The sequence below is a fragment of the Pundamilia nyererei genome, unplaced genomic scaffold, assembly GCF_000239375.1.
Source record: "Pundamilia nyererei isolate P.nyererei 1_Seehausen unplaced genomic scaffold, PunNye1.0 scaffold00048, whole genome shotgun sequence".
Classification (NCBI taxonomy): domain Eukaryota; kingdom Metazoa; phylum Chordata; class Actinopteri; order Cichliformes; family Cichlidae; genus Pundamilia; species Pundamilia nyererei.
This window is the reverse complement of record NW_005187449.1, coordinates 3,302,022-3,327,810: the sequence shown is the minus strand read 5'-3', so window position 1 is coordinate 3,327,810 and position 25,789 is coordinate 3,302,022. Positions and strand designations below refer to the sequence as shown.

At 43.8% G+C, this 25,789-nt stretch overlaps 1 protein-coding gene across 1 annotated transcript in view; it reads left to right on the top strand.

The window, feature by feature from the left end:
* Positions 1-2,471: 2,471 nt before the first annotated feature.
* asap2b (ArfGAP with SH3 domain, ankyrin repeat and PH domain 2b) overlaps positions 2,472-25,789 on the top strand; it is a 24,864-nt gene continuing 1,546 nt past the window's right edge. The window contains exons 1-25 of the mRNA XM_005732779.2: positions 2,472-2,922; positions 9,282-9,354; positions 10,564-10,718; positions 10,841-10,915; positions 11,686-11,735; positions 12,061-12,190; positions 12,818-12,903; positions 13,041-13,116; positions 13,228-13,314; positions 13,652-13,755; positions 13,996-14,065; positions 15,938-16,028; positions 16,109-16,157; positions 16,233-16,399; positions 17,312-17,445; positions 17,869-17,963; positions 18,037-18,226; positions 18,446-18,531; positions 18,603-18,718; positions 19,346-19,413; positions 19,507-19,614; positions 19,702-19,936; positions 20,033-20,128; positions 22,098-22,368; positions 22,443-22,504. Coding sequence (XP_005732836.1) covers positions 2,797-2,922; positions 9,282-9,354; positions 10,564-10,718; positions 10,841-10,915; positions 11,686-11,735; positions 12,061-12,190; positions 12,818-12,903; positions 13,041-13,116; positions 13,228-13,314; positions 13,652-13,755; positions 13,996-14,065; positions 15,938-16,028; positions 16,109-16,157; positions 16,233-16,399; positions 17,312-17,445; positions 17,869-17,963; positions 18,037-18,226; positions 18,446-18,531; positions 18,603-18,718; positions 19,346-19,413; positions 19,507-19,614; positions 19,702-19,936; positions 20,033-20,128; positions 22,098-22,368; positions 22,443-22,504 — 2,800 coding nt within the window. The 5' untranslated portion in view covers positions 2,472-2,796. The remainder of the gene's footprint in view (positions 2,923-9,281; positions 9,355-10,563; positions 10,719-10,840; positions 10,916-11,685; positions 11,736-12,060; positions 12,191-12,817; positions 12,904-13,040; positions 13,117-13,227; positions 13,315-13,651; positions 13,756-13,995; positions 14,066-15,937; positions 16,029-16,108; positions 16,158-16,232; positions 16,400-17,311; positions 17,446-17,868; positions 17,964-18,036; positions 18,227-18,445; positions 18,532-18,602; positions 18,719-19,345; positions 19,414-19,506; positions 19,615-19,701; positions 19,937-20,032; positions 20,129-22,097; positions 22,369-22,442; positions 22,505-25,789) is intronic.

The following is a 25,789-nucleotide window of genomic DNA, read 5'->3' as shown; positions in this document are numbered from 1 at the left end:
TCTCACCCAATAAAGGAATATTTCATATATCAGTCTACTCTTCATTCTATCAGAAACAGTTATCACAGCTCGTACATTTGCTTTTTACACATATATGTAAGCATTGAGCCAAATGTAATAATGCCAACATACTGAAGGAACAACATTTGTCTCTTATATATGATACATCTATATATACACTGTCAAAGATACTTGAGTGTCTTTGAGTGAAGATTTAAGGTGATGGGACATATAAATAGCTGCAACTTGAATCTTTACTGAAGCTCAGTATTTGACACAGAGTTCACTCACATGTGCTGTACCAGTGTACCTGCACATGTGATGTGACAATAGAAGTGATTTGATTTGAGAGTTCAAACTCACTGCTGTAATAACTAATAATGATTAGTATAATAACTATAATATTGGCCATATCATATTTACACTGACTTTAGTCTCATGAACAACATTAGCTAATTGTTATTTACTAGCTAATCTTAAATGACTGTTCAGTACAGATATGAAGCCCAACAATCATGTTTTACAGTCCTGTGGTCTCAGCCTCAGATACTTATTAAATCACACAAAGCTCATGTAGAAACAAACAAACAAACAAAATATTTTCTCCTTCATTTCTGTCAACCACACGTTTCCAGCTATCATGGTTGCTAGGCAACCTGGGCAGTGCTACGGAGGCTAGACCGTCCCATTTCACAACCCATTTCCGGCCTTAGCGGTCTTTGAGTACACGGCCCTTGAGGACCGTTGAGGCTGCGTACTTTAAGGCTGCAGACCCTGAATTGGGATACAGCCCATGTGTACACCTAAGAGGCTGACATGCAGACCAACAATGCTGAATCTAGAACCTTCTCTCCGTGAACATGGAGCCAGATGTGTTTGACGCATCTCAAACACAACCTCACCTGAGTCAGAAACCACATCAGATGATCGAGTTCTACCATCTGTCCACTAGATGGAGATGACTGACAAAGATATCAGCACAGGTCTGAAAGCATGTGTGGATCTCACACAAATGCACACAGACAGTTTATTAGGCACATCTGTTCAACTGTATGTTAAAGCAAAAATGTAATTAGTCTGACATGGCAGCACCTCCTGGTTCAGGACCGCCTGCTGGAGTTCAGACTGAGGGATATTCAGACTCAGAGCCTTTCTCTTCGTTTAACACGATCAGCACACAGACAGGATTTACCTCAGTGTGACAGGAAGGCTTTTATGCTTTCTGTTTGGTGAAGTCACCTGATTAAACACGTCACCTGTTCACGTCAGTGATGCCTATTTGAGTTCATCACAGTGTAGACCAGGCTTGTAAAACATACAGCCCAGGGACCAGATTCTAAAAGTGTGAACAGAGATCTTCATAAGTTTTACAGCTATTCCTACTGATACAGATCAGTGCCCATTCAATGCTACAGCAAAGTAACGAAGTTGTATCTATCCATCCATTATCTTCTGCTTTTCCTTGTCAGGGTCGGTGAGAGATGGGGGTACACTCTGAACAGCCTGAAGTTACAGATTTCTGTGATTTTACACTTTCACTTCTTAAAATAAGCAAAGAGTTGAGCTTTTCATTTTTTATTTAATCTCAGGGATTAAATGTGTAGTTAAACGTCTGTGCACTGGCAGAAAGAATGTTTCACCGGTCCGGCCCACATAAGATCAGAATGGGCTGGATGTGGCCCACCGTGTAAAATGACACAAGTTTACGTATATGTATGGGGACCTCCAGAGCCTTTCCAACGGCTGCGGACGTGGAGGAAAGCAGTGTAGTGGAAACGACACACTCTTCACTAGTTAAAAGCTTTCTTCTTTGTGAATGAGCGATACATGTTTTTATTAAACATTTGAACATAATACTACACAAACTCTCGTATAAGATATAAAGTCAGATACATGTTTTGAAATGACGCATAGAGCAGCTACAAAAAAATGATGTACAAACAGAGCGCTGCGGTCAGCGAAAGTTTGGGTCCTTCGCTCCAGCTAGCGGTCAGCGCAGCGCGTGCCGTGTCCTGAGAGGGCCTTTAGACGTTTTTAGTAAGGCTGTGTGCTGGTGAGCCTCACAGCTTCCTCGTGTTGTTTCAGTGTCCCTGCTTTTATGGCGTGCGTGTGTTGGGGGATGTCTGAGTGCTCTAAATATTAATGGTAAATATAGTTCTCTGCAGCTAAGTGAGAACACTGCTGACCAAAGGGTTAAAAATAAAGGTGCATTATACTTTTCGGGTGTTCCTTTAACCGTGTCTCATTAACACCGTTTGTAAAAATTTAGAGGACTTCACACTTTAAACATCATATTGTTCCAGTCCCACCCTGATAGGACTGTGAAAATACTGTGTGAGTGTGTGTCTCTCTGTGTGTAGGTGTTTTGTCTGTGTGTGTGTGTGTGTGGGGGGGGGGGGGGGGGGGGGGGGGTATGTACCTGTGTGTAAGTGTGCGTGTTTGTGGTTTGCGGAAACAGCAGCAGGGTGGGAGCGCCCTTCTCTGTCCCCGCCCCCTCAGTGTCCCCGCCCCTCTCCGTGCGCTTCCTGCTCAGGTGAAGCAGCTGAGGGTGTTGGAATGTGTCGGTGCTGTCGGTGATTCGTGCTGCGGGACAAACATGGAGGTCGGACTTCTCCTCTTCCTCCTATGACTATGAGCAGCGACGCGTGCGGGAACAGCAGAGGATCTTGGCTGTGACGCTGCGGGCACTCTTGAGGCGTCCAGGTGTGGCTGCTCCACCTGCGGCTGCGCGATCACTGCTGCAGTTTTGACGGGATTTTTGCGCCCCCGGTCAGTTTGCGTCTGCCGGAGCTCACCATGCCGGAGCTGATCAGCGTCACGGAGTTCATCGACGAGACCAATGAAGACTACAAAGCTCCAACCACCTCCAACTTCACTACCCGGATGGGCCACTGCAGGAATGCGGTGGGAGCTCTTGAGGAGGTGAGGAAACAAGGACACACACACACACACGGTTGGAAGTCGGGGATTATAAGAGTTTAATAAGGTGGTAAAAAGGCTTCCACTGAGCCTCTCTGTAAATACCCGGAAAGTCCGGTTTGTTCCTTTTTTCATGAACGTGGTTTGTTTTCCCGTGTGTGGGATTGAAGAGGGTTTTAGTCACAGCCTGTTTTCACTGTTTGTGGACCTACAGTGTGAATAAACGGTGATTTCTACTGCTTTTCAAACTTTCCAAGCAACAGAGCGTCAAACGAATCTGTTTTATTCGAAAGAGGAACTGAGAGAAACACTTCCTTCTGTAGACATTTTGTAAGATTTAACAGCTTCTTTTTATTTTCTTTTTGCAACACGATGATGAAGCATATTTCTAAAACTGAAGAGATGAGGAAGCAGAAGTTAAAGGTCAAAGGTTTCAGGTGGGAGAATAAGATGGGGCTGAAGGCTTTCCCCACAGGGATGCCCTGGGAAAAAACAGGGCCGCCCTGGGAAAAAACAGGGCCGTGGGCACAGACATGTGAAAGGCCCCAAACTGCCCTCAAGCTCAGGAGGAAGTCGTCACTGGCTGTTTTTAGTCGTATTTAGAGAAAATATCTTAAAGTAAATTAACGTGATGATTGTACTGTAAACTCAATGATAATATTCATGAAAGGTTAAGGTAGTATTAGCAAAGCCACTCTTCCACTATCACCAACTCGGCTCAACTCGATACACCTAGACTGGATCGTTTCGGTTGTTTTCCATTACAGTGGAGCACCACCTCAGTGTGGGTGAGATTGTCATCAGTGAAGGACAGTGAGGAGATTGTGGACCTGGTGCTAAACTGAGGTTAAATGTCTGCAGCACATCGTTGGACCATGTCGTTGGGTTTTGTGCAGTGTTTCACCCATATTGGAAAATAAAAAACAGACCTTCAATAGAAGCATATTTATGAGCAGCACATGAATGAAAAGTCTGACAGCCCCCAATTTTAAACAGAATTAAAAACACAAGTAATGATGATGCTGGCGCAGTTTAACGTGGAAGGGAATCTGTTTACACGCTGCAAAGAGGCAGAGCCATTGCTGAGTTGGTGAGCTCAGGTTGAGTGGTAGAAAACGTGTTTCCAGCATCCACAGCAGCTGTTCCTATGATCAACATTTTTTTTCCTGTGACTACCATTAAAACCTTTACTGGGAAACAGCGAGCGGGAGTCCTTTGTCAAAGCAGCTAACACATTTTAACATGAAGAAAAGCAAATTCTGCAGCTGCTCCGCCCGCTCCTGTTTGTGTTACATGGAGAAAAATCTGCATAAGCCTCCAGAAGTTGTATTAAAATTTGCAGATGAACTGTTAACTTGGTCTGATACATGTTTACATTATACAGCTAGCTGAAGGCTGACGTTCTATTTTACATGGAAGCGGTGTTACATGGTGTGTGTTATCTGGCTTCATGGATAGATAGAGTTGGGTGTCATTTGCATAGCAGTGAAAATGTATGCTATTCCTTCTGATAATACTGTCTAAGGGAAGCATGTATAATGTAAATAAAATTGGTCCTAGCACTGAACCCTGTGGAACTCCATAATTAACCTCAGCATGTGAAGAGGACTCTCCATTTACATGAACAAATTGGAGTCTATTAGATGGATATGATACAAACCACTGCAGTGCAGTACCTGTAATACCTACAGCATGTTCTAATCGCTCTGATAGGATATTATGGTCGACAGTATCGAACGCTGCACTAAGGTCTAGCAGGACAAGCACAGAGATGAGTCCACTGTCAAAGGCCATAAGAAGATCATTTGTAACCTTCACTAAAGCTGTTTCTGTGCTGGGATGAGCTCTGAAACCTGACTGAAACTCTTCAAATAAGCCATTCCTCTGCAGATGATCTGTTAGCTGTTTGACAACTACTCTTTCAAGAATGTTTGATATGAAAGGAAGGTTAGCGATTCGCCTATAATTAGCTAAGACCGCTAGGTCTAGAGATGGCCTTTTTAGTAAAGGTTTAACTACTGCCAGCTTGAAGGCCTGTGGTACATAGCTGATTAATGGAGGTGATTGACAAACATTGATTATGTTTGCTTACTAAAGGAGTTAGAAACTCCTCTACATCAAACATCTTGGCCGAGCATAAGAAAACACACGCTTAGGTCGTATTAGGTGTGCTCATTTAATTGTTTCACAAATCTGGCCATGTCTTTGAAAGCTGACCTCAGGGCAGGAAAAGCTTAGGCGTTAGTGATCACACTTCGTGCATACTGGCCTGAGACTGTTAATGGGACAGAAAGCTGTTCAGTGAGGACGTTGTTGTTGTTGTTGTTTTAATACATATATGCTCTTTTGTGGTCATGTTTTAGTTTTTTTTCTCTCTTTGAGTCTTTGATATCACGTTATAGTTGCCAGCAAGTCTTTCAGGACAGGAGTCCATTGGTTATTCATGGCTTCCTGTCAATAATGAAGGCATTAAATATTTTTTTCACAGGTTTCCTTGTTGATGGATAAATAGAACAGTGTGTCAGAGAGGTTATTTATTAATTCTTAGCATAAAGAGTCAAATGCTCTGAAAAGAAGAGACAACCTGGATGTTTTTTAGGGAGGTGATCAGGGATGGATTAAACAATCTCTTATTTCACTTTGTGTGTTTTTGTGGGGACTTTTGTTTGGGTTCCTCTTTTCTTTTTCTTTTTTTTTAATGGTTTCTAGTTTTTCAGATTCCTTCTGAGACTTTATTGGTTCTAAGGACAGTAAATATTTTTCCCCATCAGTGTAGAGGCCATCTGTTGTTGTTGAGGAGCTGTTGGATTACAGCTCAGAGCACAGAGTTGAACGCTGGTTCCTCTCAGCATAAAGTGAAGAAATCTATGTCCTTGCAGCGAATGCTTTAAAAGCACAACTGAAAACCTGACGTGAGGTCTGTAGAAATCGCAGGTCTGCTGATCATGTCCTCCTCCTCCTGTTGCATGCTGGGATGTTCCCACTCAGTAGACCCGAGGCAATGGTAGAGCCTCACTCCTCTGATCGAGTCTCGACATGATTCGCCTCACCTTGGTCCTCCTGCTGTCTCCGATCTTTGCTTTCCTCTCAGTTAAATCCCTCCATTCTCTCCTCTTTCCTTTGTCATCTTTCTTTGTCTCGTCCTCTTTCTCTCTCTCCTTTGGTCACTTTTAAAGCTCTTCTCTTCACGTTTGAAGCTCATCTCTGTTTCTGTTGTGTCTCAACTTGTCTGAAGTGATGTGAAAGGAATTAAAGTCTCCAATAAATCATCAGCTCCTCCCTCATCTTCAGACGGTAGAATAATTACAGTAAACACATGAAATCAGCATCAGTGTGCTGAATGGTAAAAACAGCAGATGAGTACTTTACACAGTCCCTGCTGGTCTGATCAGTGTTGTGCCCATTCAGGTTTCTTTATCTGCTTCATCTTCCACTCGTCACACTGATCTGCTCACCTGCGTTCACTAATGTAAAATGAGTGTTGTTGCACGTGTTAAAAGCAGCTGAGCAGAGCTGGTGTGCAGAGGCTGTGAAACTGAGGAAACCCTAAAAACAGGAAGCGTCTCGGCTGCTTCTACTGTCAGAAAACTGCTGTGAAATGTTCTGTTTTGATGATTGCCACTCTCCAAATCCACACTTTGGCTCGTGCCTCATCCTGTAGACCTGAGACCTCTGTTTGAATAAATATCACCACTACTGTGAGCTTTAGCAGCTCTACATTGTTGCCACTCGGTTACAGGAAAATTCATGATGATGATTACTTTTAGTCAATAACTGTAATCTCAATGATTTTACAGTCATTACATTAACAGTTTTACAGACTGTTTCTTTGAACTTCAGTGTAAAAACCGTGAGGGTGGTGGGGACATGCGACGTCCTGCAGACAGTTTTAGACACACGTTGGTGGACGTTTCTGACCTCACAAGACAAAGCAGCGCCCCTGCTCGCCTGCAGCCTCCAAGTCAGGATGTCTGCAGGTGGAGGTGGGGCGAAAAGAAGTCAGGGCACCAATAACCTCACCTGCCTTCAGACACCTGCATGCATGCTGAGAGTGATGAAGGCCAACTACCAGTCAGTTAGTTATGATTAGTCAATTGGGCATCTTCATCCATTAACATCCTCCTAGATGTTTGCCTGCAACCTCATAGTAGGTTCCAAAGTCCAAAGAGCTGCATGTTGGGATCACTGGTGATTCTAAACTGACCATGAGTGTGATGTAGATAAGGGGGGGAAATGATGTACTTGATTTATAACACAGGGAAAAACCAGAGCTTTGTGCTGAAAATGAATTCAGTAGGTAACAGGGGTAATTACCATTAATTATCATTAAATATGAATCCTCTGACGTCAGCCTGAAACAGTCTGAAGGGGCTGCTGGTAAACTTTGATCAGACAGTTTGACTGACGTATCAGCAGAGGAAGTGATCCCCCTTTATCTTTGCTGACCAGGTCAATGATCTATGTGGTGTACAATCATGCACTAAGTTACTATATTTAACCTTTATGACCTCTTTACACCCTTGCAACACCCTTATTAGGGACATAATGAAAGCTCGTGGGTGGGCTGCTGTGACATGAGCCTGTTGGCGTTTGTACCAAGATTTCAACGCTGTCCTCAGAGACCTGCCCTGTGTGTTGTTTGTGTGTTTGCAGGCGTTTCATTGAGATTATTGCATCATTCATCCTGTAGGAGCGGTGTTTTCTACGTTTAACCCGTCCTGTAGCTCTTTTTCAGTGAGTGCTTTGGTGAATTTGCAGGTAAACTCTCACAAACACAAGAAGACCATGAATATTTATCTAGAAGGCCCTGCCAGGACCTCAGTGCTGTGAGACCATCAATCATCCACCGTACTGAGTTGAGCTGTTTCTGAGTTCTTTGTATTTGTGCTCGATCTGTTGTTTGGTCTTTGGCTAAGCTGAATGAAGTCGCTGCTCTACACCTGAGCTCACTTGTCGCTTCGCTGTGTTTCTGTGCAGAGATTTGAAATCGGCTCCGGTGTTTGATGAGTGGCTCATCTTGAACCAGTTTTTGGTCAAAGAATAACCAAGTGCATGTTTTTCTCTCTGAGTCATGGACCTGTGACTCAGAGCTGTAGACGCTTAGGTGAACCCCACAGATGAGGTCGGCAGGAAAACACCTGAAGGTCATGTGACTGAACCTCTGTGGTCTCATCAGTCATGCAAACTATGGTAAAGGCTTAGATCGCATGGCCTCTTCAGTCTCCCTCCCACAGCCTCGGGTTAGACACAAGCAGACTTCATGTTCCTGACTAACATGAAGCTAATGCTGTAGCTCGTGTTACCACTCAAAGGTTTAATTTAGGCTGCGTTTTAGCCTCAGGCTAACGAGGAGAGTTTCAGGAACTAGAAGACGTTAGCTTTCAGATCAGCTCTCCTGCAGGCACGCCGGCTTTACAGAATATGAGCTCCCTTTGGGTACGTCAAACAGGTGAAAGAATTCCTTCTGAAGCCCTAACCAGATTCCTGTGAATACAGTGGGCGTGGCTATGTCAGGTTCTGTGTGTTCGCCAGAGCTGATCGTGCCAATCAATACAATACTGATGATTCCATGTGATGTCCTGCAGATCACAGAAGCAGCGCTCTTATTTTAGGGAGTAATGCACCAAACTGTACCGCGCAGATGAGGAGGGACACAGGAAACAGGAACAGCACAGAGAATCTGATCATTTTCAGAACATAAGATTCAGTTCATTACAGATTTATTAATATACAACAATGCACATCTCAAGGTGCTTTGTAAGATAAAGACCCTAAAATAATAAATATAATACTACAATAATACCCCCTGTGAGGAAGCACTTGGTGACAGGGGGGAGGAAGAACTTTCTTTTAACAGAACCAGGCTAATGTTTGGGGGAGGAAAAAGTTGATGCAACAGTAAAACACAAAAAGAACTGACTAAACTTTATGAAATGCTGCCAGCATTCTAAAGCCTTGAGAAGGTCAGTAGCTGTGGCCGCTGGGCGCTGTCCCTCAGCAGGCGTCTTCGGATTATGTTGAACTGCAAGAATAAAAAGATCTGCTTCAAAGGTCTGAATGAAACAGTTTCTGTGAGTGAGAGGTGTCTGCTAAAAAAAAAAAGCACCTTTAATAGCAGCACTGTTTTCATCAGTCTCTTATTAGATGTGTGATGTCTTGATAATAACTCTGCTTCGGGTAAAACATGCAGACTCTGCAGTCCGTCCACGCACGTCAGCTCAGGGTATGAAGGGTGACAGTCTGAGATGAACACCAGCAGTGGTGAACGGTTCATACTGACTATAAACACACTTTTTCTTTAACTTTGACGTGTAAGCATTAGAGGCATGGCTCCTAATCTGCGTGCTGTTTCTTCTCCTCAGGCTCTCGACTTGGACCGGTCCGTTCTCTACAAGATCAAGAAGTCAGTGAAGGCCATCAACTCGTCTGGTCTGGGTGAGAGATGCAGTTTCATGTCAGTCTGACCCAAAATAACAACGCTTGTCACCACAGTCTCACTTTGACTGTCACTTCCTGTTTGTGGTAGCACACTGCGCTCAGATACAAACTACCAAAATAAAAGCAGTTTTTTTATTCAGGTCAGTGCGGGTGGGGTGGGTTCGTCAGCAGCCGCGTGCTGCTGGTGGGTCTCTGTTCGGGCCGGTGGAGTCTCACCTCCAAACATTCCTGTCATGCTTCCCCGTGTCCCGGCATGCTGAGGGATACGCCCACATCCACACTACAGTGCAAACAGAGGAAAGGCCGAGTCCTTCACACACTCAGCAAACACACAAGATCCGAACATTATTCAGCACTTCTGCAAAAACTGACAGGAAACGCATCATTCAGCAGTTTCACAGACAGAAGGCACTGCATGACCAGAAGTATGTGGACAGCAGAGAGGTTCTGAAATATTTAGCTTCTCTCTGTGACCTGCAGGTTTATGTTGGAGGTAAATCTCCATGTATATACCAAAGATTCAGAGCGGCTCGGTGCCTCAGCTCGAGGGGAACAGGCCATTTTCTCTGCTAAAGAAATGCAGCGGGTACACACAGACATGTCCAACTGAAGCCCACTTTTAAATCATCAGAATTATTTAAAGCTGAAAAATTATACGAAAAACTGTAAAAAATTAAGATTTTGTTTCTCTCCTTTTATTTTTCTACATTTAATTTTTCGTATCAAAAGGGACTAAATTAAATTAACTAGAAATGTTTTTGGAAAAATCTTTTGTTGCAATATAAAATTCATTTAAATTAATTTCAATATAATTTCAATAAATTTACATTTATTTTAATACATTCACATTCATTATTTGTTTAAAATATTTAAAATAAATATTTATGTTTTAATTGTTTAGATTTGTTTATTTTAATTTGAGGTGTGTATTTTATTTCTGTTCATTTATATATCTCCAGTTTTTCTCAGTATTTAGTATCATATTTTTATTTATTCTCTTTGTCTCCTCTTATATTTATTGTTTTTAATTACTTTTTATTTTATTACTTTTTTATTCACACGTGTTTGTTGTCCTTGTTTTTTCCACATGGTGGAGTGGATGGTTTTTGTTTTCACACAGAGTTTAATCATTTTTGTTTTTGGAGTTAAATGAAAGATGATCCGAGCTGCAGTCCGCATTTATTTAAAGTGTTTTCTGTGTCGTAGCTCACGTGGAAAATGAGGAGCAGTACGTTCAGTCCATGCACAAGTTCGGGGAAAACTACCTGACCCGGGGTGACAGGGATGACTGCGATGTCGGCTCTGCCTTCATCAAGTTTGTCGTTTTCACCAGAGAGCTGACAGCCCTCTTCAAGAACCTGGTGAGGAACCAAAGTCAGCCTCAGAGAGTGAAACATCAGACATTTTATTGTGAAAAGTGTTAAATGTAGAAAGTGTGGTGTGTTTTGCGCATTTGTGCTGTGACACAACTTCCTGTTTGCAGCTGCAGAACATGAACAACATCATCACATTCCCTCTGGACAGTCTGCTGAAAGGAGACCTGAAAGGAGTGAAAGGGGTTGGTGTCACTTTCTTCTTCCTGCTGAAACAAACCCGCAGACACTCGCTCAGTTACACTTCACTTGCTGTTACTGTGGCTAAAAATGAATCATGTTTGGTTAGATGACATGTTGACTGTGTATTTACAATAATTACATCAGAACTGTAATCATTTTAAACACACAGCTTCAGATTTAACAAATAAAATCACGCTGGGGTCCCACATTAATGTCTAAATATCTTTGTACCACAGCAGCAAACCAGCCACTGTAAAATCCTCCGTTTCCTGTCATATGAAAAAACAAAAGCAGGAAATCGAAATAAAAGATCATTTTTTGTTTTTTCTGATTTATTCAATATTATTTTTCCTGCTTTATGCTCAGTTTGAATAATTAAAAAAAAAAACTGCTTCTTGAATTATAAAATGTAGGCATGTTAGGTAAGGTGGCCCTGAGGTGCCAAATACAACATTTAATTTCTGCAAAACACTGAACAGTTTTTCTTGTAGTTGTGCGATGAGCATAACTTCCTGTTTGTAATGGTGGTGTCGTCCTGCAGGCTGTGGCTCGTGGCATAAAGACTAAATGGCTGAATTTAAAACACCTCTGTCGTGACACGGTCACCATTGTGTTTGTTTTTCTAATCTAACGCACATGCTATCATCTAGAAATATTTCCAGAGTGACTCAGAGGTTAGAGTCCTGTGTGTGTGTGTGTGTGTGTGTGTGTGTGCGCGCGCGCGCGCGCACGTTTATGAACTGTGACTGTGTGACGTCTGTTTTTCCTGCAGGATCTGAAGAAGCCGTTCGATAAGGCCTGGAAGGATTACGAGACCAAACTGTAAGAAGGGCTCATTATCAGCTGCTCTCACTGAAATGTTAAATCACGGAAACGAGAACACGTTAACCAGTCGACTCATTCAGCATTTAAATGAGAATGTTTGACTAAAGTTATCTTTATTGTTTCTGTCTCCACAGACTGATACATGCTCTTTTTTTTCCTTTTTTCTCAAAAAAAGAAGAAAAGATAAAATATGATGATTGAAATCATGGCGTTTCTTGGCTTCTGTATTTTAGCATCTTTCTATTTTTTTCTTCTCCTCAGTTTGTTGTTTTGATCACATTTTTTTGTGTTGAGATTTTAACATGACCTTTGACCTCTGCAGAGCGAAGATTGAGAAAGAGAAGAAAGAGAACGCCAAGATGCATGGCATGATTCGGACGGAGTTCAGCGGAGGAGAAATCGCAGAGGAGATGGAGAAGGAGAGACGAATGTTCCAGCTGCAGATGTGCGAGGTGAGGTCAGAGGTCACACAGGTGACCTGAATGCTAAAACAATCATCTCTATCCTCTGAGGTCAGACCGAGAGCAACGTTTGTTTTACTGCCTCGACCAGTCAGCGCAGATTTTATATGACGTGGAAGATTTGGTGGACAGAGGTCTGTGACTGATTCTTTTCAGAAGTTTTCCAGTTTGATGGTTTTCAGGGTTTGTAGCTTTTTTGGCTTCATCAGGCGCTGATCTTCAGCTCAGTCTGTGTTTCTCATGGTTTTTTGTTGGTCATGAGTAGAGAAGGAGTGGAGGGTGAATTCTGTGGATATGCTGGTAAAGAGGTGACAGAAAAAAAGCCGTGAAAACGAGCTTCCTCTGAAGGCTGTCCAGGCTCGCTGTTAGAGACCCGATGAGGATCAGCTCAGAGTAAAGCCAGCCGAGATGGTACTGACCAGGATGCCTAAACAAGATGAGGTTTAAAGGCCAGGAGAAGACCCCGGGCAGACCCAGGAAATGCAGAGATGATCTCTCAGCGGTTTGGGAATGCCTCAGTGTCCTCCTAGAAGAGCTGGAGGAGGACAAGGAAGGACTGGTCATGCAGTAACGGTTATTTTCTTCAGTTTTTCTTGATTCTTTGGCTTTTCTCTGCAGTACCTGCTCAAAGTGAACGAGATCAAAGTGAAGAAAGGAGTAGACTTCCTCCAGAACCTCATCAAGTTTTACCATGCTCAGTGCAAGTATGTCCAAACGTGACCAACAGGTCCATGTATGAGTAAGGTGTTAAAGAAAAGATAATAAAGTGTGAATATTAAAACATTAATTTTGTTATTGATTCACTTTTTCCTTGGAGGTTCTCAAACGTTTTTTTCTTCAGTTTTTTCCAGGATGGACTGAAAGCTGTGGAGACTCTGAAACCGGCCGTAGAGAAACTGTCCACAGACCTGACAGCGGTGAGGACGCTTGTGTTCCCTGCAGGAGCATTAAAGCTCACAGCTCACTTACCGATCGCTCTGTGCGAACGCAACAATGGGCTTAAAGTTAGAGTTTCTCTTCCTCTGCAGATCAAACAGACTCAGGACGGCGAGAGGAAGCAGCTGGCTCAGCTCCGAGACACCCTGAAGGCGGCACTGCAGTCCGATCAGAAAGAGGTAAAAAACATCAAACATGGTGTAACATCCATTTGACTGATGGCACAGACCGAAAACATGAACACAGTTACAATGCAGGATAAACACGAGGGTAAAGAGTCGCTAACATGCGCACAGCAGTTAGAACAAACATGGTCTGAACAGATGTCATGAGTCTGATGGTGAGCATAACCAGGTGAGCTCTGACAGGCTCACCTGTTACTGGAAAGGAAGTTGATTAACAAAGCTGTCCATCAAACAGAGGCTGCTCTGAGCTCTGAACTCTGTGTAGGGTCATAGTTCTCACGTCTTTCTGTCATAAGAGCTGCTTCACATAAAGTGTCTGATTTATTGACAGGACGCCCAGGCCAAACAGAACGCAGGTTACAGCCTCCATCAGTTGCAGGGTGACAAAGCCCACGGCAACGAGCGCTCTGGTTTCCTCTACAAGAAAAGTGAAGGGTGAGCGAACTCAGTGTCCCAGAATGCCATATGAATGTGACTGACATGCACATGCAGTTCCTGTGACGTCCAGCAGAGGCAGCATTTAGTCAGTCTACACAGACTCGATGTTAAATGTAACATATTTACAGATTTAACATGTTTTCCTCCTTCTGCACACGTGTGTTAGTGGTAGCTGCCTCAGTCACGACTCCACTCTATGACCTTTCACACTAAAAGCTTTGTCTCTCTCCTCGTCAGACTGAGGAAGGTGTGGCAGAAGAGAAAGTGCTCGGTGAAGAACGGCTTCCTGACCATCTGTCACGGGACGGTAAGGTCCTCTTCTCCCATTGGTCCATGACAAGCCCCCGCCCTCCAGCCTGCACTACATGTCCAATCAGAAATCTCCTCATGAGTTTATCGTCTACATCAGGGGTAGACAACTCCAGGCCTCGATTGCCGGTGTCCTGCAGGTTTTAGATGTGTCCCTGTTCCAACACAGCTGATTCAAATTGCTAAATGACCTCCTCAACATCCCGTGAAGTTCTCCAGAGGGCTGGTAATGAACTAGTCATTTGATTCAGGTGTGTTGACCCAGGGTGATATCTAAAACCTGCAGGAACCGGCACGCGAGGCCTGGAGTTGCCTACTCCTGGTCTACATTAAGTGGGGTTAAATAGTACATTATCTATTTATTTATTTTTTTAGTTTCTTTTGTGCCTTCTGTTTTTTATTTTGAAGTTTGAGCAGTCAAATGGCCAATCAGGACTGAGCTAGCAGAACACAAAGAGCAGAAGGAAAATGATTAAAAGAAAAGGGTGGGAAAAGGATTTGATTTGAAATCTGAGGGCTGCTGGAGAGAAAGTTTCTAATTCTTCTTAACTGTTTCTCTTTAACTTTCAGCCTTTTGTTTCTCCTTGAGCTTGCTGAAAAGCAAATTCAAAGAAAAACAAACCTCATATCTACAGATTCACAGTAACACATATCTTCAGTTCTATTTAAGGTAAATTTCAAGATTAGACTCATGTTTCTGAGAACCGGGTTTCCAAGGTAACCTACACCTTCTTGATAGCTGTCGGTACATCCTTGGGTACATCCCTCCTTCAGAGTAATGTTCCTTCATGAAAGCATTCCTTCAGAGACACGTTTCTTCAGCGTAACATGTCCAGGATTACGCCAACCCTTCACAGCTGGTAGAAACCTTCCACATTTACCACTCAGACTCAAATGAAGACAGGTACTGCAGACAGAGTCCTCGCAGTGCTCCATCTGCGGTCAGCTCACCGAGTTCATCCGTCTTATGGTCCAATGTGCACTTATTCCCACTCCCATTCCCACTCCTTTCTGAGGATAGGTGAAGCGATATTGGAGGGTATTTCTAGTTTAGTATTTCTTTTTTCTTTTCTTTTCCTAAATTGCATTTTGTTTACATGATCAAAATGAATTGAACACAAAGATACAAACGTTGCGCATGATGATCAGCTCCAGCTCTGAAACCTGACTCTTGCCTTGCTTTGGGGAGTAGAACCGTCAGCTGCAGAAGATCCTCTGATATCAAAAATGTGAAGGAAAAACGTCATAAAACTTTAGTCTACCAGACTTAAAACGGGTCCATGGGCCCATAGTGGGTATGTATGGGTGAACTGTGGGGCCCGCATGGTACGCCCATTTAGGGAGGCAGGAGACAGTGGTGGAGGCAAGAGGAGGAAAGGAAAACCCTGTGGTTCATCAATAGTTTCCTTATGAATGAGACGTTTTGTGGCATGAAAAGCCAGAGGATCAAAAGTCATCAGTCATCAGTCATCAAAAGTCACACATGCATTCAAGGGGCCAAGATTTATCTGCATGGCTTCAACAATGACTTTTACAGCAATTGAGTTGACACCTGAAGAACTTAATAACTTGAAAACAGTAGAAAATGAGATTACAGAAAGTCACTGAGGTTAATCATCTCAGAACTTTAAATGATATGTGCAGATGTTTTGCAAGATGAGGGAAGGTTTTGAGTTGTGCAGCTTAAAGTCCTTACAGGTTCTTGCTGTGGGCTGAACCTAACTGGGATCCAACTATTGTCCATGTTATGGTATATAGCAGTACAGACTCTGTGACAGTTTCAGGATCTTTTCTCTGTAACGCTGAATGTTTGATATCTGAGTGAGGTTCAGTCAGAGCTGAGCTCTCACCTCCTCTCGTTGTCTTGCAGCCAAACAAACCTCCAGCCAAGGTCAACCTGCTCACCTGCCAGGTGAAGAGGAACCCCGATGAGGAGAAGAAAAGCTTCGACCTGTTCTCCCGTATGCTGCAGACTTCCTGCTCACATGTTCCTCTGTATATATGTGTGTAAAGTCTAAACTCTGTCTCGTGCCCCCCCCAGATGACCGGACCTACCACTTCCAGGCCGAGGACGAGGCCGAGTGTCAGATGTAAGTACGAGCAGGCATGGCCTGAGCTGCCGGGCTTCGCGCTACTGCGAGCGCTTATGGTTTGGTGTTTTTTAGCTGGGTGTCGGTGCTGCAGAACAGCAAGGAGGAGGCGCTGAACAAGGCGTTCAAAGGAGACCAGGACGAGGGTGAGAACAACATCGTCCAGGAGCTGACCAAGTCCATTGTGGGAGAGGTGAAGAAGAGGACTGGAAACAACAGCTGCTGCGACTGTGGAGCTGCAGGTCAGAATTATTCAGAAGTCTCTCTCAAACAAACACCACTCATGAAAAGAAACAAAATTCAAAGATTAAACACGGAAGTCCAGTCACTCACGGTCAGGTCAAAAAAGTAGTGACGCTTGAATGAGTCTTTCACCTTTCCATCTGGTTTGAGGGTCTGGACTTGGATGCGTTTCTTTCAGAGGATGCTGATTAGACTCACGGTGGTGGCCTTGACAGTCTTGTTTTAATTTTAAGGCTTCCTGCACATACTCAGAGCAAAAACCAGTGACAGCTTAGTTCTGCCGGCGTTCTAACCCCACTGACCTCTGCAGGACTGCTTGTGGAAAGCTCTGGGCCTTCAGGCAGTTTTTTTCCTTTGCGGTTGTTTTGTGTGGGGTTATTTTGTTTTTGGCATTGAAGTTGTTTTATGCAACTTTTTTAGTTGGTCTGTTGCTTTAAACCTAGCTGATATTCTTGTAGATGATGGTTTACTGAACTGCACTGTGAACACTTGATGTGGAACTTCATAGCACTTCTATTTCCTGTCATGGTTTACAGAAGTGAGAACACGTTAGTGTCATGAGAGAGGGCGCATCAACAGTCTCTCTAATAACACCACAAAACACGTTTTCATCTGTTCATCTCAGCACGTCCAAAGATTAGATTAATAACATACAGTTTTTTTAATCAATTATATATTCAACATTCACTATATTGCCAAAAGTATTCACTCAGCTTCCTCACGTGGACCTGTAGTCCAAACACATTTCTGCTCAGAGCTGCAGAAACTTCCCAGAATTCTTTTCCAGGTTTGTCTGTCAGCAGATTGTTAATTCATCTCATTCACTTTGTTGTTTCTTTAGTCTTGAAATTACATTTTGAGGATGTGAAGGCACCGCTTGTTGTTTCTGTGCCCCCACCCACCCTCTACAGATCCCTCCTGGCTATCCACGAACCTCGGGGTGCTGATCTGTATTGAGTGCTCAGGGATCCACAGAGAAATGGGGGTCCACTACTCCAGGATCCAGAGTCTGGACCTGGACGTCCTGGGAACCTCTGAGCTGCTGGTGAGTCCACTTCACTGTCCCGACAGAAGGTCAGAGCATTCTGTTTGTCAGTTTGCGGTGACTCATTTCATCATGACTTTAATCTGTTAAATAAAATTAAAATATTTGCAGGAAAAAGCCAAAAAAGCAAAGCAAAAAACCCTCAGATTTTTACCATCCTGCAAGACTGTCTCATGATTCGTTTAAAACTGTTTCTTTGAAATCTCTTAACCTCATTATATTCACCTGTGTGAAGACGTGAATGGAAGGGACATTCTGAATGTTTGCAAACCTTTTCTGGAATAATCAGGGAACCAGAACCCTTGCCGAGCATGTCAGTCGTCTTCAGCTGTGAAGAATCAGGAAGTGTGATCACGTGTCTAATCTTAGGAGCTACAGCCAGAACCGAACCAGAGTTGATGTTGGGCTTTTGTTGCCTTTTAGTTGGCGAATAATGTGGGAAACGCCAGCTTCAATGAGATCATGGAGGCAGATCTGTCAGCGCAGGAAGTGACCAAACCAACTCCAACCAGCGACATGTAGGTGACGGCATCAGGAGGTGAGTCTGAGCTATAGTAGGATGTCGTAGTGACTCGTCCGTCTGGTTTGCAGGCAGATGAGGAAGGACTACATCACAGCGAAGTACACCGAGAAACGCTTCGCCCGGCGGAAGTGCACCGACGCCGCGTCCAGGCTGCGGGCTCTCTATGAGGCCATCAGGAACCGAGACATTCTGTCGCTTATCCAAGTCTACGCTGAGGGGGTGGACCTGATGGATGCCATCCCACAGCCCAACGAACATGTATGACCTCCTCATCTCTAACACGAGTTTGACGGACTGACTCATGCGTCTCTCTGTTGTGTCTTTGTGCTCATTTTGTGTCTGTTTTTACTAAGCTTTTACTCTTAAGCTCTGATTTGTGTGTCCATTCAGTAACACGTAGACACAGCTCTGTGCAGGTGTCCGTTGTTGCTCTGCAGACTGACTGTGTGTGTGTGTGTGTGTGTGTGTGTGTGTCAGGAACCCGGGGAGACGGTGCTCCACCTGGCGGTCCGAATGGGCGACAGAAACTCGCTCCACATTGTCGACTTCCTCGGACAAAACAGGTGTGACTGTTCAATTAAATACCTGTTCTCCAGGTGTGTGTATGTGTGTAGTGACCGGGTCTGTGTTTCAGCGGTAACCTGGACAAGCAGACGACCAGAGGAAACACGGCGCTGCATTACTGCTGCCTAACCAACAACAGCGAGTGCCTGAAACTGCTGCTGAGGGGGAAAGCTTCAGTGTCCATCAGTAAGAACACACACACTTGCACATATATCAGAGCGTGCTGAATGCTGACGATGAGTGACAAGTGCTCATATCATTCATATGAGCATTACACACTCAAATGTTGCTTTTTATGATCTTTTACCGTACGACTGGTCTGAAATCTGTCCAAACTTGAGGTTTTAAGATGTATTTATGCAGTGTGTGATTGTTCTAAACTTTATGACATCGTTGTAAAGTCGTTGGAAAAAGTGTGTGGTACAGCTCTTTTCATGCCCTTTAATATGATATATCACTCGATAAGGTTTCTTGAAATGTTTTATAAGAGGAACTTTGACATGGGCGCTAATGATGAAGGTCAAGTTCAAATAACCAGCCAACCTGGCTCTAGTTTATTGTTGTGAGGTTTGAAGAAATAAAAGCAAGTTTCACAGCTGGTGTGACCCTCATCTGGGGCTGTTATTGTTTCTACCATCACATAAAATTTAAATGATGTCTTGAGAACAAACAGAGCTGAGTACTTTGTCTTTTCAGGGGGAGAAAAACCTGCAGTAACACAAGAAAAGTGCAGATCTAATCATCTTTCCCTTTTGGAAACAATGTGCTGACATAATTCACCAAAAGTCTGAATGACTGAATTTGTGTCCACAGCTAACGATGCAGGAGAAACACCGCTGGACATTGCCAAACGTATGCGACACAAAGAGTGCGAAGAACTGGTGAGAATCCAAACACTTCCAGGCTGTTCAAAGTAAAGCAGTTCCTGTGCTGTCGAGTGTCTGTACCAATAAAGTTTGATTGATGTGTTCCAGCTGACTCAGGCTCAGACCGGAAAGTTTAACGTCCATGTTCACGTCGAGTATGAGTGGCGTCTGCAAAACGAAGACCTGGATGAGAGCGATGACGAGATGGAGGACAAGGTAGGCTGCTTTTCTGACGTCCTGCATTAAACTTTCTGTTGGCTTTAAGTGACCGTGTACTTCCTGTGTTTTCTGTGGGTCCTGCAGCCCATCCCACAGCGGCGGGAGGAGCGCCCGGTCAGCTGCTTTGTGCCTGGAAGTGGACCCGTGCAGCCCAACCTGGCGGCACTGGCGTGGGATGTTGCCTCCCTGGCATTAGACAAGCAGCGGCCTGCGATCCCCAGCACCATTATTAGCAATGAGACTTACGGCACCATGCTGAATGTGAACCTGCCGCCCCCCGGCCCAACGCCCCCGCTTCCTCCCCGAGGACCCAGCAGAGGTCAGAGGGCGCCTGGGCTGAGATCAGCTCTGCTGTTTAGACCCTGTGAAGCTGTGAGGAAATAAAACTGATCTGATTCTGTCTTGTCACCATCAGGTACCAATAAAGGCACCTCCGTGGAATCAGTAGGCAGACAGCGGTCGTCCTCCGACCCCCCCAACCCTCAAACGCCAGAGAGGAACTCCAAGTACGGTGTGTGGACTTCCTGTCAGATCCACAGCGGAGGGTCTCGTTTGTGATGTTTTTCTTTGCGTCCGTCAGCTTTATTTGGCTTTGTTGCTTTATTTTCACGAAAAGAGCAGACAGTTCTGTCCTCTTTCTGAGGTATGAACCGGCTGTATGAGGCTTTCAATTCAATTCAAGTTCAGTTCAATTCAATGAATTTAAATTCAGTTCAATTCAATTTTAATTATACATGGCCAAATCAAAACAACAGTCGCCTCAAGGCGCTTAATATTGTAGGGTAGAAACCTAGATACATACGGAGAATACCCAACAATCATATGACCCCCTATGAGCAAGCACTTTGAGACAGTGGAAAGAAAAAAAATCTCTTTTAACAGGAAGTAAGCTCTGGCAAAACCAGGCTCAGGGACAGGCGGCCATCTGCTGCGACCGGTTAGGGTGAGAGAAGGAAGACAAGATAAAAGACATGCTGTGAAAGAGAGCCAGAGATTGATAACAATTATGATTCATTCATGATTTATTCATGATGCAGAGAGGTCTATTAACACATAGTGAAGGAAGAAGAAGAAACACTCAGTGCATCATGGGAATCCCCCAGCAGCCTACACCTATTGCAGCATAACTAATGCTGGGCATACACTGTGCGACTTTTGGCCCATTTTGAGGCAATTTTTTTTTTCAGTCGTGTGACCATTTTGGTGATCGGCCCGAGTTTCACCTTCATCGTGTGTCATGCGTCGTGTAGTATTGTGACAAAGTGGCTAGGACTGAATTCATTTACCATTTGTCACATGCATAAATTGTTATTTTGTGTTCTGTTATCTTATAGAACACAAAATAAGCACATGTAATCTTGGCTCTACATACTATCCCGGGTCTGTTTGTATTAGCATTGGTTATATTCATTTCATCTGTGCAAATGTTCTTAAAGCTAAGAACAATCTTTCATTTGTTTATATAGTTTGGTTATACTTACCATTGTGTGTTCCTTTGAGCAGGTCCTATGTGTAAAACAGGTATGTGGGAAGGGCTGCCCCAGTACTTCCTGATTTTATAGGTTATGATGTCATTGATCATGTCAATTGGGTGTAACCAAATGTTTCTTTTGTGTAAAATTGTTTATTTCATTTAAAATAACCTCATGAGTCAGATTAAGTGAAGAGATTGACTTTTCAAACTGTTTAATTGGGTGAATGAGTTTGTTAAGTGGAAAAATTATTTTTTTCCTGTTTCTGATGGTGGTTGTATGTCTGTGTGAATGAAAGACAGAGAGGGAGAGCGAGAGACAGATTTTGTTTTATAACCTTCATGTTAGGGATGCACAGTGTGAGCACTGAGGTAGCATCAGAGCATCAGGCCGCATAGTGTGAGACCCTGCATGGTGACCTACAAACTTCTAACCCCTGCAAGTCAATTGTACAGTTTGAGCAGAAGCTGATTAACGTGACTAAAAAAATCGCACAGTGTATGCCCAGCTTAAGGGAGGATTCAGGGCCACCTGATCCAGCCCTAACTATATGCTTTAGCAAAAAGGAATGTTTGAAGCCTAATCTTAAAAGTAGAGATAGTGTCTGTCTCCTGAATCCAAACTGGAAGCTGGTTCCACAGAAGAGGGGCCTGAAAATGGAAGAATCTGCATCCCATCTACTTTCAAATACTCTAGGAACAAGAAGTAAGCCTGCACTGCACGAGCAAAGTGCTCTAATGGGGTGATATGGTGCTACAAGGTCATTAAGATAAGATGGGATCTGATTATTTAAGACCTTGTATATGAGCTGGATTTTGAATTCTGTTCTGGATTTAACTGGGAGTCAGTGAAGTGAAGCCAATATAGGAGAAATATGCTCTCTCTTTCTGTTCCCTGTCAGTACTCTTGCTGCAGCATTTTGGATTGCTTTCAGGCTCTGACTGTGGAGGTGTGCCTGGAGCCACTGCTCAGGGCTTTCTTGACTCTTGTTCTGCCCTCTTCTCCCAGTGCTCTCACTGGTTCCTCCTCCTCCTCCTCCTCCTCCTCCTCCTGGGCCCAGCAGGAGAACCGGCATGTTGGAGACCAAAGCCGCCACAGCCAAGACTGCCCCCCTCCCTCCTCTGCCTCCCCTGCCGACAGGACTACCTACAGCACCTCCAGTCCCGCCACCGCCCTGCATCCCACCTCCATCACCACCCCAGCATAAAGTTCCTCTCCTCCCACCCAGCCACCAACACAGAGGACCACCAGGATCCAAAGCCCCTGTCTCTCCTCCCGCGTACGTACTGGTCTGATTGAGCTGGGTCTGCTGGGAGGAAGCACACCAGTTTAATGTTGTTCTTATGATTACAGAGCAGCGAGGGTTCCTCCTCCTCCTCAGAGACCTGCAGGCACGATTCCGTTGGAAAAACAAGGTACACGCACACACACACACACGAGCACACACACTAAAATATCCACAATCAGTAACATGAAAATATTTGAATTTCACTCAGGCTGCAGCACCGCCTTCTTGGATGTTAGTACAGTAACTCACAGCAGCATATTATTGGTCGTAAGATGTCATTAAAAATGCTCTAAAAGGCTCCAGCAGCACAAACATGGTGCAGACATCCAGTTCAGGTGAAGCTAGCAGACAGCTAGCAGCTACAGGCACCTGTGTCAAACTTTAAGCCTGAATATGATGTAAGCAGGTGTGTTATAAAAACATAACTGCTGTTAAAAGGCTGAAACTTTTGTGCTTTGACAAGGGACTGTTAATAGAGCTCTGTGGAACACCACGACCTGCAAGAACACACTCACATGATCTCTGATGTCACTCATTCAAGGAAAGCTGTGATTATGGTGTACAATACATCAGTGAAATACCCCCGTCATGGTTTAATGAGGTCAGGTGCTCATTAAACCTCAACACTGGATGTTTCTCTGTGTGAAACTTAAGGGTATCTTTGCAGTTTCGTGCCATGTCAGATATTCTGGTGCTTTACTGCAGTGGTTCCCACCCCTTGGGTCTGTGAGTGGTTTGGTACCAGGCCATGAGAGTTGAGGCTCGAGTGTGAAATTCGTGGTTTTCAGGGGTTTTATTGTTTTTTAGCGTTAACTCTGTTTCCCTGGGTCTTTTCCCATGTGATAACATAAGATAACATAACCTTTATTAGTCCCACACATGGGAAATTTGTTTTGTTACAGCAGAGAGTGAATAGTGCAAAGTTGCATAGAAAAACACTGGAATAGGATAAAAATAAGATACTGTACACAATAGAATAAAATAAAATACAAATGCAATATACATTTGACAGCAGTGTGGAGGAAAGACCTGCGAAATCGCTCTGTCCTACACTGTGGAGCTGCTCAGTGCTGTCAGAGTCTCCTGCATGGGGTGAGAGATGTTGTCCACCAGGGATGACAGCTTAGCCACCATTCTCCTGTCACTCACCACCTCCGCTGGGTCCAGCGGGCATCCTAGAACAGAGCTGGCCCTCCAGATCAGCCTGTTCAGTCTCTTCCTGAACCAGCAGAGATGCTGCCACCCCAGCAGACCACACCGTAAAAGATGGCTGAGGCCACCACAGAGTCATAGAAGGTCTTCAGGAATAGGCCCTTCACTCCAAAAGACCTGAGTCTCCGCCGTAGGTACAGCCTGCTCTGCCCTTTTCTGTAGAGGGTGTCTGAATTATGAGTCCAGTCCAGTTTATTGTTCAGATGAACACCAAGGTACCTGTAGCTGTCCACAGTCTCAATGTCCATGCATCGAATGTTTAGTGGTTGCAGTGGAGGATGTTTGTGCCTGCTGAAGTCTACCACCAGCTCCTTGGTTTTACTAGTGTTCATCTGGAGGTAGTTCTGCTGGACCCAGTCCACAAAGTCGTGGGTCAGTTCTCTGTACTCCCTGTCGTCCCCATCACTGTGGCCAACTATTGCCAAGTCGTCAGAGAACTTCTGAAGGAAGCACTGGGTGGAGTTGTGGGAGAAGTTGTTTTGTTGAAGCTGGTTCTCCATCTTCTGCCTGTAGCTAAACTTCCCTTTCCTTATCAGTCCTCCAGCTCTCTCTGCAAGGCCCTCCTCTTCTGCTCGAAGACGGTTAATCCAAGGTTTGTTGTTGGAGAAACAGCGCACAGTCCTGCTGGGTGCAACGTTATCCACACAGAAGTTGATATAGTCCGTAATGCATGTCACAAGGCTGTCAATGTCCTCTCTGTGGTCGTCACAGATCAGCTCCCACACAGTAGATTCAAAACAGTCCTTAAGAGCCTCCTCGCTCTCCTCTGACCATCTCTGCACTGTTCGGGCAGCTGGTAGCTTCCTGCACAATAAGGGCTCATACACAGGTTGTGATGAGATCTGCCCAGGGGAGGGAGAGGTGATGAACTGTATGCCTCTTCTGCATTGGTGTACAGTAAGTCCAGTGTTTTATTGTCTCTGGTTGGGCGTGTCACATACTGGGTGAAGGTGGACAGTGTGGAGTTCAGTGAGACATGATTAAAGTCCCCTGATATTAGGAGAAGTGATTGCGTTTGCAGTCTGCTGACTACAGAGTGGAGAGAGTCACTGGCTGCATCCGCGTTGGCCGAGGGGGGGGACATGCGCTGTTATCGTGATAACATGCGAGATTTCCCGGGGGAGCTAGTACGGACACATGCTAACGGCTAGAGGAATTTCAATACACAGCAGTATATTCACAGTTTAAACCAGATATTTACATACACTTTATGGAAAACACAAGAACATTTTTTACTGTTAAACATCAATTTAGAGTAAACTTGTTTTGGATAAATAAATATTGAAAGATCTTTTGAATTAGTTAAATGTCGGAATAAGAGACAGAGCTGTCTATTTTTTATCACTTTCATCAAATGTAGGAGTGCATATACACTAAGTTTATTGTTAATTAATAAGAAAACTGCAGACGATTCCATTCTGAGCTGAAGAAGCTTCTGATAGGTTAGTAGAGTCCATGTGAGTAAATTGGTGACACACCTGTGGATGCATATAAGGCAAAACACAGAGCCTGTTTCTGTGACATGGGAAAATCAAGAGATGTCAACCAAAACACCAGGAAAAGAACTGTGGAGCTCCATAACTGTGGCTCAGTTTGAATACAATTTGGTGCCATTTACAATTAAGAAATACAGATAGTTTCTCTCTTTACTCTTAAAGCTAACAAATATGTTTTTTTTATATTTATCAATCTAAAAAAATAAACATTTAGTCTGATTTGATGTTACAATTAAAAAAGTGTTTGTGTTTTTATCTGAAGAGTATGTAAATATCTGGTTTCAACTGTATGTTTGATGATGTTGATGTTTGCCGTGATTGTCAGCACAAAGAGGGAGAGAGAGCAGGCGAGACACACATGTTAGTCAAATGGTTGTTTACCAAAAGTATCACCGTATCATAGGTCCTCATGTATCTCGTACCTAGTGTTTCTTTCTTCTCTTTTTTTTTGTTATTTTTCAAACTCTATATTTATTAAGTTATGCAGGATTGTTTGCACAACAAGGCTAAATAATTATATAAACTTTTCTCAATCTAAATAGTGGACTTTGGTAGAATTAAAAAATAAGTGTAGTGCAGGTCTATGATGATTTTTAGTGCTACTATCATCTAGTTCTGATTCTGTCTTGGTTAAATCCTAAGTAGTCCTGATTTTGAACTGTTGTGTCCTGTTTTAATTCCGGATCAGTTCTGGGTCTGGTTGA